Here is a 17,658-nt window from a genome sequence, read left to right on the forward strand (position 1 = left end):
GGGTACAACAAAGAAAGAAATATGGATTTTTTGATATAGAATATGATTTGAAATAATAAATTTCGATGAAAGAGAATAAAGATGGTGTTCTAGCACAGAATAAATCGTATATCAAGAAAGCAAGATTTGTGATCTCGAATCATTTCGCCAGATGACTCTCTGCACTCGTTGTCAAGCTCGATGTTGGACTTGAGCCTGTCGTGCCAGCAGCGAATACAACCAGCACAGCTGCATATGTTGCGGTGGCACTCAATAGCTCTATTGGCAATTTGGTTGGGCAAAAGTACGAGATCGCAACAGCGAAAGGAAGGGTGCAAATAGCAACGGTGATTAGACTGACAGATGCTTTTTAAACGAGAACCATGATAACCATCGGTGCCATGAGAATGATACCGCCGACAAATGACAGAATGTATTGATCTCTTTTAGCGTTGGTAGCATTCTGGCAGTCCCAAGGCGGACCCGGCAAACATGGAGAGTGTTTGTTCTCTTCGTAGGTTACTGCGGGGAGGGGATCAACCCCTTCTTTGGTTGTGATTTCGTCAAATAGTCTTCGACTGAGTTCCTGTTGTGACCGGAGAAGAAATGGAGAATGAGTCATCCCTCTTATTCCGCATTCCCTCATACATTCGCGATTCTCACAGCTGTGCCTGACCGTGCGAATACATTAATAAAATTCCCAGTTCCAGGCTGAAAGAAGAGACCCAAGAAGTCAAAAGACTCAACGAACAGTAATCATCCATCAAAGATGTCACAGCCCTAGAGTTATCCTCTGTCATTTCACCATTTTTGAAGATGCTTGCGGCTTCATTTAGCAGGCGTCTTTTCAGACAGTACATATCCATGCGGTGCAGCGCTACTAAATTGAAGTTAACCCCCTGGCCCTCATGGGGAAGCTGCAAGTAGAAGGCATGTCTTCGTCCTGCATCTGCAGAAATCTTCGCAATGGTGTCTTCGCTGATGCCACCGCTGGATTCAAGGTCATTTTTGTTTGTTTCAATCATGTTATGTAGTTGTGTCCGTGGAATTTTCACACCTCTAGGAACGGAGAGAGTTTGCGGAAACAAAACTTATGGAGCAGCCTTGTCTTGCTAACACTTTATTGTATCTCGTATGTGAAATTGGCCCGGACCTCTCGGAAATGATCAGATTCCGACGGGGAGGCTGCTGCAGATGTGTAGAAGTCTCAAGCTTCACCGCGACGAATATGTAGACCAACTAGGTTCTTTCGCTGCCCTCCCTAAAGACCTTGCAGCCCTCGTTTTACGTCACAAACGCACATTGCAAGGATGCCCCGACCTTTACATTGGGAGGGATGAAGTATAAAAAGGAATAAATTTCAAGGGCCAATAAGTCACCAGGCTCTGCAGTCATAGCTCGCCACTCGGTCTGGAATGCATGGCAGGAAGGTAGATATTAATAGGAGTCGGGCAAACACCGACTGCCCGACCTCTGTTAGAAAGTGATTTAATAGGATTTGATGGTGTCACGCCCTGATAGCACGTCATTTAAAGGCGGACATTTTTCGCACATAGCGGCTTCGTGTCATACTATCTAGTGATAAATTCAAGGAAGAGCAATTTGTCATGGCCGAGTGAGACTATGCGGCTCTCACTATAGGGATCATCGGCCATCACCAAGTTAGTTGAAGACGTGCTACTACCATTTTTCAATCTACTTGGTTTGATGTAGAAAATCATGGTTATGTTATCAATTCAGTACATCGGACTTCATTATGATAGTCTCGCATGTCTCAACCGGTCCATATCAAAACACCCGTACCAAGGCTTGGCTTACCGGCGGCCCGAACCGCACACACAAAACAAGGTCCTCCTGGATGACGGATCACGGCACACTTACCCCGTTCAGGGCACCACGCGCGAGCCAAGACTTCCGCCCCCTTTCCAGTTGCATTGATGACCATGACCTCATTACCCTCAGTGTCTTCGGCCAAGTGATCCTTGAGCCTGTCCACTGACCATATATTTGTCTGATATCGCGGCAACTCTCTCATATGGACCTCATGGACACCTTTTGGACCTTCGAGACAAGAAGGTGGGACGACAAAGACTGGATTCGTAAAAAGCTTGTAGGTGATAGGATCCTCGTTATTGTCCATCTTGAATGTAATGCTGGCCCGATACTCTGTCTCACGCTCTGCTTCCGTGTCTTGTATCTTCCCCTGTGCCGCCTTTTGCGCCACATCCACTTGCAGTGCTAGCTTCTTGAGCTTGATCGAAACAACCTCGCAGGTTCCAACATCTCGTACCGGCGGCTCTGGGATGATCCAGTTATTGGAATCGCGCAGCTCGGCTAGGTATGGCTCCATCTCTTCGTCGGGGCGAATACGTGTCGCGTCGCGGCGATCGTACGGATTGCTCTGCCAAATGGCTTCATCCAAATCGGGTTTGTGGTCTGTTAGGGCAACTCGCCTCGCCTTGACCCTAATATGGCAAGGCTGAATTGGTCCCTCGAGCGGAGGGTCAAACTCGACCTTTGGGCAAGGTCCAATCCAGCCACACAGCGAGGTAACACCGGGCAAACAGCCCAGAACTCGCCCCAGAACCGTCCTTAGTCGCCAATATGATCGTGTGGACAGCACGAGGCCGCAGTCAAAATATGGAGCGATGCCGGTTTTATCTTTTATACTTAGCGTGCATTGAACTAGGGCCGTCATAATCTTAAAGGCAAACCATTTCCCGGGCAGCACGATACCGTACAGCCAGTCATGCAGGTCGATGCCAACCGTACCCCCGGCACGGATGCTACTGTAGACATCTTCTGCGTAATCGCGCACCTCGTTAACGTATGGCCAGCGCATACGCTCGGCGAACAACAGCAAGCCTTCCACTTGTTGTTCGTGTATAACTGAGTGAAACTCAACTGTCTTGCCCAAAATTTCCCAATCCTCGTCAAACCATGTAGAGTGCAGGGCATGCTGCTTAGCGACATCCTTCTCTGCTTTGATGCCTCTGATTTTTTCCTCGATCTTCGCCTCGGCACTGGCAAGCCCCTGGCGCATTTGTGGTGTGGCGTTCTTTCCAGCGACTTGGATTGCCCGTTCGTATGCCTGTTTCGCTCGCTTGGCATCACCTTGTTTGAATACGGCCATTCCAAGTCGAGAGAAGGCTTTGGCGTATTTCGGATCGCATACAGTTGCTACGTAGGCATCTTCCTCTGCATCCTCATATCTTTCTAGGCCCATCAATGCCGCCGATCTGTTACATCTGTATATAGCATTGGAGAGATCGAGCTTGATTGCCTCGGTATACAGGTCGACCGCTTTATCGTACTCGCCTTTCTTCAATGCTTCGTTGCCCTGATTCTTGAACTCCTCGGCCTTTGCCTTTGCCTCCTCTGTTTCGGGGCCTTGAAGAACACCGGTCGGCAGTTTTGCATCCACGAGAATAATTCGTACATGCTTCAGCCACAAGTCAGAGACAATAAGAGAGCCTAGAATCCGCTCAGTAAAACCGGTGTAACCTCTGGTTCCGTCCAGGTTTTTCAAACGAATGGCTAGTTCCCGGGCAACAATGATTTGACGTAAGAAATTCCAAACCCCAATGCAGGTGTCAGTCACGTTACCAGACCACTGCAGACCAACACTAGAAGAGTCTGGAAAGTCGGCGAAGATATCAGTGCGGTTCAAGACATTGTAAAGGTTACTGATCCATCGGTTTGGGTCCGTGGCGTATTGAGTATTGAAGTAAGTGATACTGGTTTTTTGTCATGTCAGCACACACAGACTCGCAATACAAGGTCTTGTTGTGCCACTACAAGAATGTGCACTTACCCAAGGGTTCCAACCATCTCTTTAAGGTCGAGTTCTTCCTTGTCCGGACTCCAACCAAACTTCCCTTCGTGGTTCTGCAAATCGTTTATCCTCCGTAGTAGTGTTCTTGCACGTAATGACGGCAATTCGGAGTTATTCACCATAATGGTCGTCTTCCTGTTGTCTGGTTTTGTTGCTTCGAAATCCCAACACTCTAGGCCATAGCCTTCAACAGTAACGGTTCCCGGATTTTCATTCTCGAACTTTATATGGCTTTCGGGAGCAAGTAGCACGTAGTCTTCCGAAGTATGCAAGTCATACTTTTCCTTTGTGGGTACTCTAATGTACTTCTTCCTCTTATACATGTCTACAGCAAGTTAGCGAAGTCACAACAGACGCTGGACGTGGAACCAATCATACCAAAAGCAGCATGTGTTGTTGTCACGAACCCCTTGCCTCTATCATCCCAGTAAGATGGAAATGAATCATCGTGCTTGACACCGTCCCAGTAGACATGCCCTGTGACACGTGCTAGTCGACCAAATGGACCGTTTAAACTCAATGTCAGAGCCCCATGACTCTTCTTATCCACGTAAAGCTCGACCTGTTCAAGTCTTCTGGTTACCTCGTCAACCTCCGAATCATCTGGGGACGCCGTCTGCGCGTCGGTTTCGGCGTGCTGATCATCCAGCAGATCGTCCTCGTTGGCATCTTCTCTTTCATCCTCCAGCCTAGTGTTCTCAGCTTTGGCTTCGCTAGCCGTCTCATTTATATTCCTTGAAGATGACAATAGCTCTGTCCTCGCAGAAACAGTCGCACCTAGTGCTTCTAGTCTCAAGCTTGCACATTCAGAGAGATCCCTGTGCTCATCTGCTGTCGCCAACTGCAACAACTGCAACTCACGGATCTCGACGGCACCTTCGATCTCGATTCTCATGGCCTCGGCCGCCCGTATTTGCGCATCCGGAAACATGCTCTCAAGACTATCATTGAATCCCCGCAACTCACTGACGAGCATGTCGAACTTCCGGCGATCACGAACCGCCCATACCGTTCGACGTGTCAACGGCGTCGTTCGCTGCCGCTCGCCAGCCATGCGACGTAGATTATCGTATGCACGCCGAAACACTCCATTCAGAATGCGCTGGCTCTGCGACGGTGGTGCTTGTCCTTGCAGATCGCCTTGGCCTCGGCCGGCTGTCAGACTAATCGGAGCGGCCTCTTGAAGACCATAGTGATCTTGTAGCCGCTCCGTATTCTGAAAGACGTGCTGAATGCATCCGAGCAGCCGGAGCACGGTGCCGCGCACTTCGTCACGACGAAGTCGGACATCTAAGCGGTTCGTCGTGGATTCAGGAGTGCTGATCCTGGGTGTCCGCGCTCCGTCTGCTGTCTGCACATTGGCAAGACCGACGGCGTCACCCCAGCAAAGTAGACGAACGCGCTCGACTTCGTACTTGACGTTGAGAAGCTCGAATTCCATGCCATGCTGGCGCGTGGAGTCGACGAGTTCGTAGACCTGTATGCACGATTGCCACAGAGCGGCAACACCGATGATAAGTCCCGCAACGTCCGCCATGGCTATGATTGCTCGTCCCTGATACAATATACTGGGGCAATACCCACCGTCATATTTCAAGGTAGCAGATTTATCATCTCGCCATCTACAGGTGAGGCTCGTTATGCCTCGCAGCCATCTTCAAGCAAGTGAAGAGGCGCAGCTCAATCTACGGCCCGCGCCACAATGTTGTCGCTTCAGCATCACATCATGCTTAGCAGTTAGCCGATCAACCTTGCCTAAAGCTAGCTAGCATGTTTCGAGCCTCTGTAAGACGGCCTGTAAAAGCAGCCGGTCCTCTACAGAACAAGTCTAGCAGGGAAAGGGCATGTTCACATCTGAACCGCGTCTATCATTGCAATGCGACGAAGCTCACTGAGCCCGGATCCCAAACTTTCATAAGGCGGCTTTTAAGGCGCATTCATGCCCGCAACTATCACATGACTTGCTTCACATGAAGGTAGTCATACTCAAAATCCAGTCATTGGTAGTATAAAGTTGCAGCAATTGTAAAACTTGAAGAGCGCATACAAAGAGCTTTATTTTAATCGCTCCGTACCAAATGCGCAGCCTAGCAATGCCCAAAAGTGACCTCGGTATCAACTTGCTGTATCTATTCCTTCATATCCTTGGTATTCAAATGACACAGCACAACATAACAGCCCAAAGTCAATTGCTGTAAGTACCTTACGAAAGGCAGATGATCTAGAAATACAAAAAGCTTGATCATACAAACACCAAACAAGAGAGCTCCTGAGAAACCTCAAGGGGTGGGAGCGGGAGGTTCCCCACTGGAGTGCAAGTTTCGCCAAGGCTTTCATATCGGAGATGCTTCCCGCTCTTCCTGGGGGTTGCGGGGTGCTGTGTTTCTTGGTGGAAAAATCGGCCACGGTCCCAGTTCGCCAAGTGAGAGGCTCGGTCTGGTGGTGTCCGAGACAGCAGAAGAAAGCCTGTAAACAATCGCTGTCTTCTGGGCCGAGATGAGCGATGAGGCAAGGCATCGTGGACTTCTTTGGCTGGGCGCTGGGCGCCACCAGTTCAGCCAAGACACTTAGAACCAGGCAGTTCGAGAAATGGTTGGCCCGACCCCTAGCTACAACGGTATGTAATTGTGTAGTGTACTCGGTCGTCATCCAATGTGACCCTCCAGCACAAGCTAAGCTTACCCCTCCGAGCACATCTTATCGTCTAAAAGGATGGAGATCATTGAGAGAGTGTCGAGAAAGGTCCGAATCCGAGCTGTTTAGTCCGCATATCCGTGCATCCTCATCAAGTGTCTTTCTCCTTGAAAAGCCTTCAATGGCGGCTTCGATGCAGCAGAGGCCTCTTGTCGTAGGCCCCAATAAGCGCCATGGGATGTAGACTGGCCTCCAGATCTCCGCAGCTTTCCCCACCGGTCTAGTACTATGCCGTTCACTACCTCCGGCATGCAGATGCTCGGGCCAATGGTGTCCTGTAGGGCATGAGGAGATTGGTGCAAATTCGGTACCCGCTATCATCCAACCGAAATGTTCAAAGTGACCCGACTAGGATCTCGTAGAGTGTGCGGATCCATCACCCTGGATTCTTTCAGTCGATCCCCGCGGCTGCATACCATTCAGATTCATTAGCTTGCTTTGGGGTCCGGGGGAGGACTTTGGGGACTCGACGTGGGGAATAAAGTCGGCTGACATTCCCATCTGATGTTTTCTATTCTCTTCTTGCTCACTAGAAGGCCGCTTTATCTGAGCGTCAGGTAAAGAATCATTGGTACTCTATCCAGCGTGACATTGGAAATATCGACATCGAACGATACCCCGCCCAAACGCCCGTCAAAATGTCCAACATCGAGCCTCTCGACCCCGAGATCGTGACCAGCAACCCACAGGGTGAGAAGGGCGCCAAGCGATCTTTTCAAGAGATTGATCTTGAGCGCAAGCACTCCGTTGCCGATGATATGGGGAAGGCGGATCAAGCCCGTTATGATAAGATCGACCATGAAGTTGCGAAGTATGCTGCTGCCGAAGCCGTCCACGTGTCGCCTGAAGAGAGCTTGCGACTACGGAAGATGATCGATAAACGCGTGCTAGTTATCATGATCACGACCTATTTCCTGCAAGCTATTGATAAGGGCACACTATCATTTGCGTAAGTGATCCCCGCCCACAATTGACTTCGCATCGCTTCGATGACGGAGCGCACTTTCATGGCTTGTTTCAATTACTTACCTATTGCTCTGTAGATCAATTATGAACATGCCGAAAGATACTGGACTCGCGCTTCCATCTGGGTGGGTCTTTAGGGATACCCTGTGTATGATGGTTATACTGATGCCTAATATTGCAGATCTCCATCAGCAAAATGGCCGTGGTTGACAACTTGCGTGTACATTGGTATCTTGGTCGTCGAGTATCCTCAAGTAAGCGACAAGTTCATGAACCAGCATCCACTATTCGTACTAATGCGACTTTGAAGAATTATATCATCGCGCGTGTACCTGTCGCCAAGTATCTATCTTTCAGCATTATCGCATGGGGGATCGTCCTCGGCTGTCACGCAGCCTGCAAAAATCTCGCCGGCCTCATTGCTGTTCGAACTCTTCTCGGAATATTCGAGTCGGCATGTCAACCTGCCTTTGTTGTTCTTTCCGGCATGTGGTACCGCCGAGAAGAACAAGCCGCTCGTGTGACATACTGGTACATGATGAACGGCGCCCAGCAGATAGTCGGTGGTCTTCTTGCGTACTGTTTCACCCTGATCAAGACAGGTCCTTTGAAGAACTGGCAGTGGCTTTTCCTGTCATATGCAATCATATCAGTCATCTTCGGTGTATTCGTGGGCTGGTGGATGCCGGATTCTCCAATGCGAGCCAAGTGCTTCAGCGAAGAGGACAAGAGACTGATGGTTGAGCGAGTCCGAGATAATCAGACTGGTATTCAAAACAGAACATTCAAGAAAGAGCAGGTCATCGAAGCGTTCAAGGATCCCCAGACATGGTGCTATGCCGGTATTCAGCTATGCACCACCTTCCCCACAAGTGGTCTAGGTGCTTTCGCGAATGTGGTGATTAAGGGCGCCTTTGGCTTCAACACTCTCCAGACTCAACTGCTCGCTATGGTTCTCGGCTTCTACATCATCATTGTCCTCCTGGGTTCGGTATTCCTCGTCAAGAAATTCAATCAGAATTTGCTCACCATGCTTGGATTTGTCGTTCCTTCGTTCATTGGCACCATTCTGATCATGGTAGGTACTTATGCGCTGCAGGCACATATTACTGGTGCTAAACTTCTCTAGACAATTCCGAACAAGAACTTCAGCACTGCCGTTGGTCTACTCATCTGTTATTACATCACCCTGTCATTCTGGTCGGCACAGACATTAGGTCTTAGTATGATGAGCCGTAACGTCGCAGGTCAGACAAAGAAGACTGTTGTGATTGCCAACAACTTCATCTGGTGGAGTGCCGGAAACGCTGCTGGAAGCCAAGTCTTCTTGGTGAGTGATCCTCACCCAACATATTACTTAGAGCTATAGACTAACATGCCTCAAATACAGGCTAGAGAGGCACCGCATTATCACACCGCTTTTGCTTCGCACCTTGGCTGCTACTCCCTACTGGTCATTATCATCGTCTACTTCCGCTGGTATCTCACCCGGGAGAACAAGCGCCGTGACGAATTGGCCGCAGCTGGCGTGAGAGAGGCTGCAGACACCCGCATGGTTCACGCTTTCGAGGATCTGACAGACAAGGAGAACCCCAACTTCCGTTACGTGTACTAAGGACTTGATGTTTCGCAATTGAAGGCATTTGGCAGAATTTAGGGGTATGGACCGTATGGGTTCATTGCCTGGACAGACTGGAAAAGAGATGGAATACATAGCAATGACCTGAAAGTGGACAAGCCACTGGCAAGTCGACTATTGCTCAATTTTATCTACTTGAAGCTGCTTCATGCTCAACCTACTGTGGTCTGAATTCCTGAGTGACTCGCTTTGGTTCATAGTAGGGCGTCCCTAAAGGAATAAAATCCAGATCTTTGTATCCGAACTCTGTTGGGCCACCAACACGGATACCTTGGGGCGTGTACCTGCAGAGAATAAGTCAGTTCACACCTAAGCGACATCATGAGAAGTGCAAGCAAAGCCTTACCAATGAGGGTGTGCGACAAATGCCACCACGCTGACCCTAACACCATATCGCAAGTCTTGTGTACCCAAGGCATAACCGTCGGTTCCAACTAATGAGATCAAGTCCGGAACAGTGCAAAGTATCTCCCCACGAGGTCTTCCCGCTTTCGAGGCTTGCCCAGGTTCAACCAGTTCGGCGTAGAGATACTCGTTCTGGAAAGGCAGAACCATCTCACGTGTCTCCGTGCCGACGGCATCACCATATTCCTGTTCATCTTCAGACAGCGGTTTGAGTCGTACACTGCCTTCAGTATAGCCGCCTGCTGACACGTATCGATGGACGTTGACAATCTTGCCGACGTAGAGGACCCGGCCAGAAGGGTTAGCCTCAACCTACAGTTATCATTATTCATTAGCATACCAGCCAAAGCTTTATATCATGACACGTTTAGATGGATGATTCGTACGATGGCTTTCATGATACTCGTGTTCTGCTGACGGGCGAGGTATACAGCCCGGCCAATATACCAAGCTAGTGAGGTGGTACCTAGAGTGCCAACTTCTTTGGTCTGCTTAACTGTCAATGGTGGTATTACCATTTGGCTGAAGAGACCTAGTTCATGGCCAGCTTTTCGGTGAATCTTTTCCAGCTTCCGGAAGTCGGCGCACTTGTTAACCGTGACAACGTTGCCCATGCCGTCACTTTGTGTACAAGGTGTCGCACTCATGCCATATACTATGCCATCGAATTAGAAGCTGTCCTAGGCTTGGGCGACTGAAATATTTGAATGCACTCACAGAACGGTGTGAGAATGTAAAGTCGGGGATATGCTCGCCCCATAAAATCTCCGTCAATGGCAGGAACTCCATAGTCTAGTCCGGTCAATAATGGTCGAATCCCATTCATGCCACCGATCTCGATCTATACGATGGTAGTTAGTGGATAATTATATTATGTATACGTTAGTTGATTGCTTACTGCAGCTTGAGCTGCCATCTTGAGCCCTGGGTAACTCATCAACAACGCATCAGTGGCATCTTTTGCTTCCGTCCCGCTAGGAATCCTCTCAAGAGTGACAGTCGGAGCTCTACATGTTATCAGGATGCGTCCGCATATTTCAGACAGATATTGCCAACTGACCCATATGAGACGCTCCCCATAATATACTCGTCTTCCGGTAGAGAATCCACATCAACAACCGCAAGCCGATGGCCGGCCTTGATTGCAGCGCGGGCTGCCATATAGCACATGTAGCCTGGGCCACCGCCACCACAAGCAAGTATGCTGCAACCAGTCGCGAGAAACTCACAATCGACCTCCGAGACCCACCATGTTCCGTTCTTGTCGACCTCGGGACGATATTGAGATACGTCTATTAGCACAGAAGGACTGACAATGAAGTCTTTAGGATCTTTATCCGCATTCGCAGTCTTTCGTGCTGATCTCGTCCAATTATCCTCTACTTCTTGCACCTGAGAGTCTGTCACATGGCTCGATGGCATATCCTTGTTGAGATTACCGGCCTGCAACACGATGTAATTCAGCGACCAGCGACAGAGATGGGCGTATTTCAACGTACCGCTCTTGCTACAATGCGACTCGCTCGCATCTGAACATACTGCAATGGCATGTTATCGAGCTCGATGATGCGGACCGTTGCAGGGTCGGCACCAGCCTCGATGGCGCGCTGTTTGGCCTCTTCGCACACTGAATTAACTACTTCCTCCTCATCGAGATTTTCCATGACTTTGATTACATCGATAGATCCAGAAACCTTGGCAATGGCCGCTCCCACCGCGTTCGCACAGTCATGGAACCTGTTCAGGGTCAGCATAGTGGACTAGTGGTAAATACGCAACCTACTTTGGACGTATGAGCTCGCAAACACCTTCCAAGGGGTCGATGTTGACAATACTTCCGCCACCAACAACAATAACGACGGCGGGATCAGCGCTTAGCTTCATACTATCAATTGCATTCTCGAGGATCCTCTTCATATTTGCCCTCGCCTTGTTGATAACCTCTGTTGTTATGTGTTGCACTTTGCTGACGTCTCCTATAGCAGCTTTGCCTGCCGCTACGACAATATCTGAGAAAAATTATCAGTATGTACATATCAAGGCCAAAAAGATTGCATGTATAGTACCTGTTGTTGTCATTGTGTCTCCACCAAATACCAAGGCTTCGCTAGTCAAGCGATGTCCGACGGATTCGGGACCTACAACAATTCCATCCTCTTTTTGCTCCACCAATGTGCCGCCTCCGAGAGCTACGGAAACAACGTCTGGCATTGAGAATGAGCTTCTAACACCACCAATCTCAACCCAAGTTCCTGCCTGTCGGGGGAATCCGGATGGCAAACTTAGGAGATGCATGTTTAGCCATAAAGTGTGCACGGGGGAACCAACAATTTTACTCACAGTGCGCAGACGTCCGTTGTCGTGCCACCAATATCAGCTACAATGACCGGTGCATTGGGCATTTTCCCCTGCGCGGTATCAAGGCCCGCAAGATATGCAGCGCCGGTCATAGAGTTGGTGGGACCGCTGGAGAAAGTTTTGATAGGACAGCCCATGGCAGTGTCCGCATCAATGACCGTTCCATCATTTTGCGTCAAGAATAGAGGGCACGAAAGTCCGAGTGAGCGCATTGCGGATTTGAATCCACGTATAGTTGCTCGCGCAAATTTGAGAATTGAGGTGTTGAGTATTGTGGCATTCTCTCGCTCAAGAAAACCAAGTTGCCCGACTACTCAATGTCAATAACATTTCTGGTAAACGAGATACGATATGCGGTCTTACTATCTCTTGAGCATACAACATCCGCTCCAGGTATTTCTGTGTGCACAATTTTCTTGACTCTATCTTCTTGGATACCCTTGGTATCTAAAGGAGAAAATATTCCGACAATTGCGATGTCACTTATACCTTTCTCTTTGATGATTTGACACTCCGTTCTGATCTGATCCTCATCGAGTTCCATTATTTCACGAGTGTCAACTGATGGAGTGTCAAATTAGCAAATCAACGTTAACACAAGAGTTGAACATTAAAAGTTCCACATACATTCGAGACCGCCGTCGAGATAAGATACATGGCCATTCATTAGGCGAGACAATATGGGTGGAAAGTCTGAGAAAGCCGGGTTTTCCTTGCTGTAAGGGCCGCATAACCGCATCACTGCGACTCGCCTTAAACTTGTTTCATCAGCTTGGACGACAGCGTTGATAAAATGCTGGACGAGTTAGCAATCATTCCAAGAGGTTAAAAATCTACTATCATCTTCGTACAGTTGTGCCAATCATCACCGCTGCGATACTTCCAATAGGAACGCTGCATTGTGCAAGAGCACCTTGCACGGCGGTGGCGATTCCTAAGGTCACGTCCGGTGTTGTAGGTGTCTTGAAGGCACTACAAATGCCCCTGGTCTCACTATCGGCATCCCCGACACCTTTGAGTTGAATCAGCTTGCGATCTCATGGCAGTATTAGGTCCACATGGGGAATCACTTACGAAGAATGACACAATCGGTGTTCGTGCCGCCTATGTTGCAGTGTTAACGTCGCATGTCCATTCAGATTCAGCGCAGCATTGTAGAGGCTACCTACCCACGTCCACACCAATACGGTAAGCATTTTGGACAGCCATTTTACAGACTGATAACCATAAATTAGCGATTGATTCCGACCAAAGTTTCACACAAAGGGTAAGAAAGGAACATAGGTGAACCAGTCTAGCAAGTGTAAGATGACACGGCGGGTTGCTTTGATACTTCTAACAATAAGTCAGACCTCGAGACCTGTTTCTAATCTTCGGTACATTCAGCTTAGCCTTGGAGTTGTTATCAACTCCAATTTACCCATGGCTATGGAAAGATCCGAAAAGTGGATTACTTCTGGAGCTACCTGCAGGGATTGGGTCGCCCAGACCTTCCTTAGGAAACTATGGGTGGGGATAATTACTTCACAATTGATAAGCCGACACTTGGAGGTTTGGCGGCTTATCTACAGACTAGCAGTTCGCAGCTAGCTATTCCTTGGCGAGCGATGTAGACTGATCGTCCCGTCGGCAAGACATGCCTTTTATGCATGGCAAAGGACAGTGATATGATAAGATATGTTCCGATATGAAATGGATCAGTCGCTTGCCTTACTCTTCGTAGCAGAGACTTAATGGCATAGAATTGATCAGATTATATCTCTAGCCCATCGCGCAATCTCTACCTCCAACTTGTCAAGGGTTGCGTGCGCACAGGCTTCGGATTTGCTTGACAAGTTGAGCTGACGAAAGGCCTCCAACTCATCATGGCGTCTTTGTTCAGGAAAGCACTTCACAAGATCAGCCTCTCTGAAGAGGAGGAAACGGATCGTTGGAGCAATGAAGATATTCGCCCCGTTCCTCCGGAACGCCAACTTTGGGGTAAGATAACAATGCGTGTCAAAAGACAACGGCGCTCAAAGATCCTAACATGCCCATGGCGCATGCGTGTCCGAGTCAAGGCTGATACGCTTGATTTAGGTCCCATCCAATATGTCGAGTTGTGGTTCTGCATCAATCTGAATATGAGCAGCTATCAGACTGGTTCCTCCCTGCTTTCTTCAGGATTGACCTTCTGGCAGGCTATCATTGTGATTGTTTTCGGCAATGCAATGGCAACAGGTTTCGCTGTCCTCAACAGTGTATCAGGGGCAAAGAGTCATCTTGGCTTTCCCATTGTTTCCCGTAGCGTCTGGGGTAGGTAATCATCGAGATATCCACAGATCCAATGAATCTCGGCTTTAAGAATTGAATCTACCCAAATTATATTTTTCTTGCTGACTAGGGATATTGCAGGCATGTATGGCGCGTACTTTCCGATCTTGAACCGCATTTTAACATCGATTGTCTGGTTCGGCGTGCAAGCTGTGATTGGAGGTAGAATGATATACATCTGCTTGCGCTCTATCTGGATTGACCTGGACGACCGAATCCCAAATACTTTACCTGAGGGTATTGGCATCACGACTGCGCAGTTCGTAGGCTACGTCCTTTTCAACTTCCTATGCTGCGTCTTCATGTGGTTTCGACCCCAGCAGCTCCGACCATACTTTCACTTTGCTTCTCTACTGGTTTTTATCACTTTGTTTGTTCTGCTTGGATGGGCACTGGGAACGAGCGAAGGCTACGGTGACGTCTTTAAAGCCAAATCCAGCATTTCCTCATCTGAGTTGGGATGGCAGATGGTGGCTGGGATGATGTCTGTCATTGGTAGCATATCGTCTGGTATTCTCAATCAGAACGATTTCACTCGCTTTGCTAAAAAGCCGAGCCATGTCATCTGGCCTCAGGCAGTGTCCTTCATGGTTAGCTCCTGTACAGTGGCTGTAATTGGGGTAGTGGTGACTGCTGCCACTCAGAACCGTGCGTGCTAAGCTACTGAGTATTGTTGACTCTCACTGATCACTTCATAGAGTATGGAAACGGCACCGCGCTTTGGGATCCTAGCCAGCTGTTTGTTGCTATACAGGATATGCACGGCTCGAGGGGTCGTGCGGCGGCGTTCTTCCTAGGAATTGTATTCATCATCTCTCAACTTTCGATCAATGTCATCGGAAATGTTCTTGCGGGTGGGCTTGACGTGGCCAGCGTATTTCCAAAGTATATCAATCTGCGACGAGGAGCATACATCCTTGCTGCACTCTCAGTATTGCCCAATCCTTGGCAGCAGGTCGCATCCGGTACTACGTAAGTCTCCAATGTATTCTTACTGTATGGCTACACTAACGCATAACAGCTTCCTCGCAGTACTCTCGGCCTATTCTGTGTTTCTAGGACCCATGATTGGCCTGTTGTGTGTTCACTACTGGGTCATTCAGAAACGTATCTTCGTGGTCCCCGACCTCTATGAAGGATCTTCTAGATCTCTGTATTGGTATCGTTGGGGCACAAATTGGCGAACTTTTGCCGCTTGGGTTTTGGCTGTAGTTCCCAGCATGCCAGGATTTGTTGCTTCGGTAAACGCCAATGCAAAAATTGGTAAAGCCGCAAGCCGCATTTTTAGTGTGAGCTTTCTGCTTGGTTTCACACTCGGTAAGTTCGCTCTCTGAGCTACCTCAAATGCCTTGATTCCTTCCCAAATAACCTTGAAGCTGATTTAACTGTCGTGAAGCTTGCGTTTTCGCGTACGCATTCCATCTGTTGTTTCCACATCCTTACCCAAGCCACGAAACAACATTGGACGATGAACCGGTTATTGCAGCCTCGAGCTCGGTATCGGAAGCTGAAAGGGCCGACCCTGAGAAAGGGCGGAGGGTAGCTTCTACAGAACAACGAGTCATGCAATAGGGGGAGGGCAGTATAGATTGCTACCATATCTAGTGGAGCCACAATTCTTTCTCATAGTTTTGCCCAAGGTCCTGCTTCTGCGAGGATTTAGAATGGCGGGTTTGATGCTTTTGTCTTGTACAATGCAAGAACAATTACGAGTAATGCGGAGGGTTTGTGTCTCCTTCCTGTTAGCCACGTATCCGAGTGTCTAGGCAATTTTAGATAAGCAAAGTTTGCTTGTATTTCACGTTAATTTCTGCGCACATACTCGGTTCTCATCCTTCGTGACAAGCATATTCATGAGGTAAACTAACAGTGGTCTAATCTTGCTGAAAAGAGGTCAGGTGTCTTGATGTGTTTCCTCAGGGGTAGAAGTGTGCAGGGCCAGGGGCCGATTAGGGGATGATCGGAGACACAAAGGGCGCCTAAGTAGCTCTGCCACTAATTCTTTCCTTACCAGTGCACACAAATCTCATGAAGCGTTTCGAATCAACGACTGATTGATGGAGAAGTTGGCACTTCTTAGCAACAAGTACTAATCTAGAAAAAGACTTATATCTATTGCTTAATTGGCATAAAACAATGCGATACTAACCAACAATAAATATCCTCCCTAGCCCGTTCCTTGTATGTTGCATTTCTCCTGATATTCGCTTTCACATATTCTAGAGGCTTGTTTATTACCGAGCCTGCATTTTCCCTCAGGAAAGTGTTTACGTCTTCCTCTAATGTAAGGTCAGAGAAGTGACGGAGACTCTCCTCGATCCACCAGTCACGACAAACAGCATTTGCCTCCAACCTCTGAGAAACCTTGGACCAGTTGCGTTTTGCGTACTCCCACTGTGTAATTCGACAAACATTATTTTGTCCTAGAGCTCCTCCCAAGAGGTGGAGGTGTTGAAGTGCCACGGAATCGCCTGAAAATGCAAAGTCGAGGATTTGTTCAGCAAGGACAGTGTCGTTGACGCATCCTAAGGCGTTGAGAATGATTTCTTGACCGTCGAGGGATTTGTCGCTTTGAAACATTTGCTTCACGAGCTCGAAGTCATTCTCAGTACCAATGCTGATGCAACCGGAAAGAACTACACCCCTTAAGCTCGGAGGAAGAACCCCGTTAACACCTGTTGCCCACCGCTCAAAGTATCGTCGTGCTTCTTGTATGAGAGACTCGCTGTTTTCCATACCCGCCGAAAAAGCCAGACTAATAATTGACTTGTTAAGCTCGGACTGTGTGTAAGTCATTGGCTCTGCGGTCCATTTCACTCTATGTTTTGCACTGCTTATTAATGCGTCAATGTATGAGTTGAGACCGACCATGATTGTTGCATCAGTGGAAAACACTGAGCTTAGGTATGACAGAGTACGACTGATTGAGAGCCAGGCAAAGCAATCGGTAGTATCCTTGAGGTTCCAAATCAAGTCTAGCAGCTCACTTGTTGGCTTCAAATTATTAATGGCTAAGATGTTCTTGTCCACAATAATGCCTGCCAGATCAGACGACGACAGAACTGGAAGTGACTGAACAATTAATTCTGCTGCGTTTTGATCATGATCAACACAACAGTACCCGACGTGCGCTCTATTGAGAACGAAGGATCCCGTTTTTGAAGACTGGCTGGGGTTGTTATACCAGCTCAGGAGTTGATCCTTTTCCTCTGGAGCGCCGACCCTGGGCAAATGCCATGATCCAGTAGTCTCGTGTATTTCCGTTGAGAAAATTGACGACTGCTTTAGAGCGTCGCGCACAATGGGATCGGGAACTTGTAGCACAGGAAACCCGCATGTGTGAATCCATGAGTCCATTAGTTCGCTAACATTGATCCCTGAAACGTCGCTCAAAGCATCCCATAGGTCTTGGGAGCGCGCATTTTGATACGCGTGCTTTCTTAAATAGCTTGTAAGACCTCTGAGAAAC

The 17,658-nt window shown here is 48.5% G+C and overlaps 3 protein-coding genes across 3 annotated transcripts; 1 reads left to right on the forward strand and 2 right to left on the reverse strand.

Annotated features, from left to right (window-relative positions):
• Positions 1-1,467: 1,467 nt before the first annotated feature.
• UCRPA7_3250 (putative tetratricopeptide repeat-containing protein) lies at positions 1,468-5,351 on the reverse strand (the record flags this gene model as incomplete). The annotated part of the gene is made up of 6 exons (XM_007915775.1): positions 1,468-1,493; positions 1,861-3,716; positions 3,794-3,867; positions 3,934-4,045; positions 4,094-4,139; positions 4,676-5,351. 6 exons carry the CDS (start codon positions 5,349-5,351, stop codon positions 1,468-1,470), a joined length of 2,790 nt encoding a protein of 929 aa, XP_007913966.1.
• Positions 5,352-7,146: 1,795 nt separating this feature from the next.
• On the forward strand, positions 7,147-9,089 carry UCRPA7_3251 (putative major facilitator superfamily transporter protein; the record flags this gene model as incomplete). The annotated part of the gene is made up of 5 exons (XM_007915774.1): positions 7,147-7,457; positions 7,656-7,728; positions 7,785-8,552; positions 8,604-8,804; positions 8,865-9,089. 5 exons carry the CDS (start codon positions 7,147-7,149, stop codon positions 9,087-9,089), a joined length of 1,578 nt encoding a protein of 525 aa, XP_007913965.1.
• A 181-nt stretch (positions 9,090-9,270) lies between these two features.
• On the reverse strand, positions 9,271-11,968 carry UCRPA7_3252 (putative hydantoinase protein; the record flags this gene model as incomplete). Its single annotated transcript, XM_007915810.1, has 9 exons — positions 9,271-9,397; positions 9,460-9,830; positions 10,034-10,173; positions 10,236-10,359; positions 10,417-10,525; positions 10,579-10,693; positions 10,748-10,961; positions 11,018-11,255; positions 11,859-11,968. 9 exons carry the CDS (start codon positions 11,966-11,968, stop codon positions 9,271-9,273), a joined length of 1,548 nt encoding a protein of 515 aa, XP_007914001.1.
• Positions 11,969-17,658: the final 5,690 nt, after the last annotated feature.

This window comes from Phaeoacremonium minimum, assembly GCF_000392275.1.
Source record: "Phaeoacremonium minimum UCRPA7 unplaced genomic scaffold PA7_03_scaffold_265, whole genome shotgun sequence".
Lineage (NCBI taxonomy): Eukaryota > Fungi > Ascomycota > Sordariomycetes > Togniniales > Togniniaceae > Phaeoacremonium > Phaeoacremonium minimum.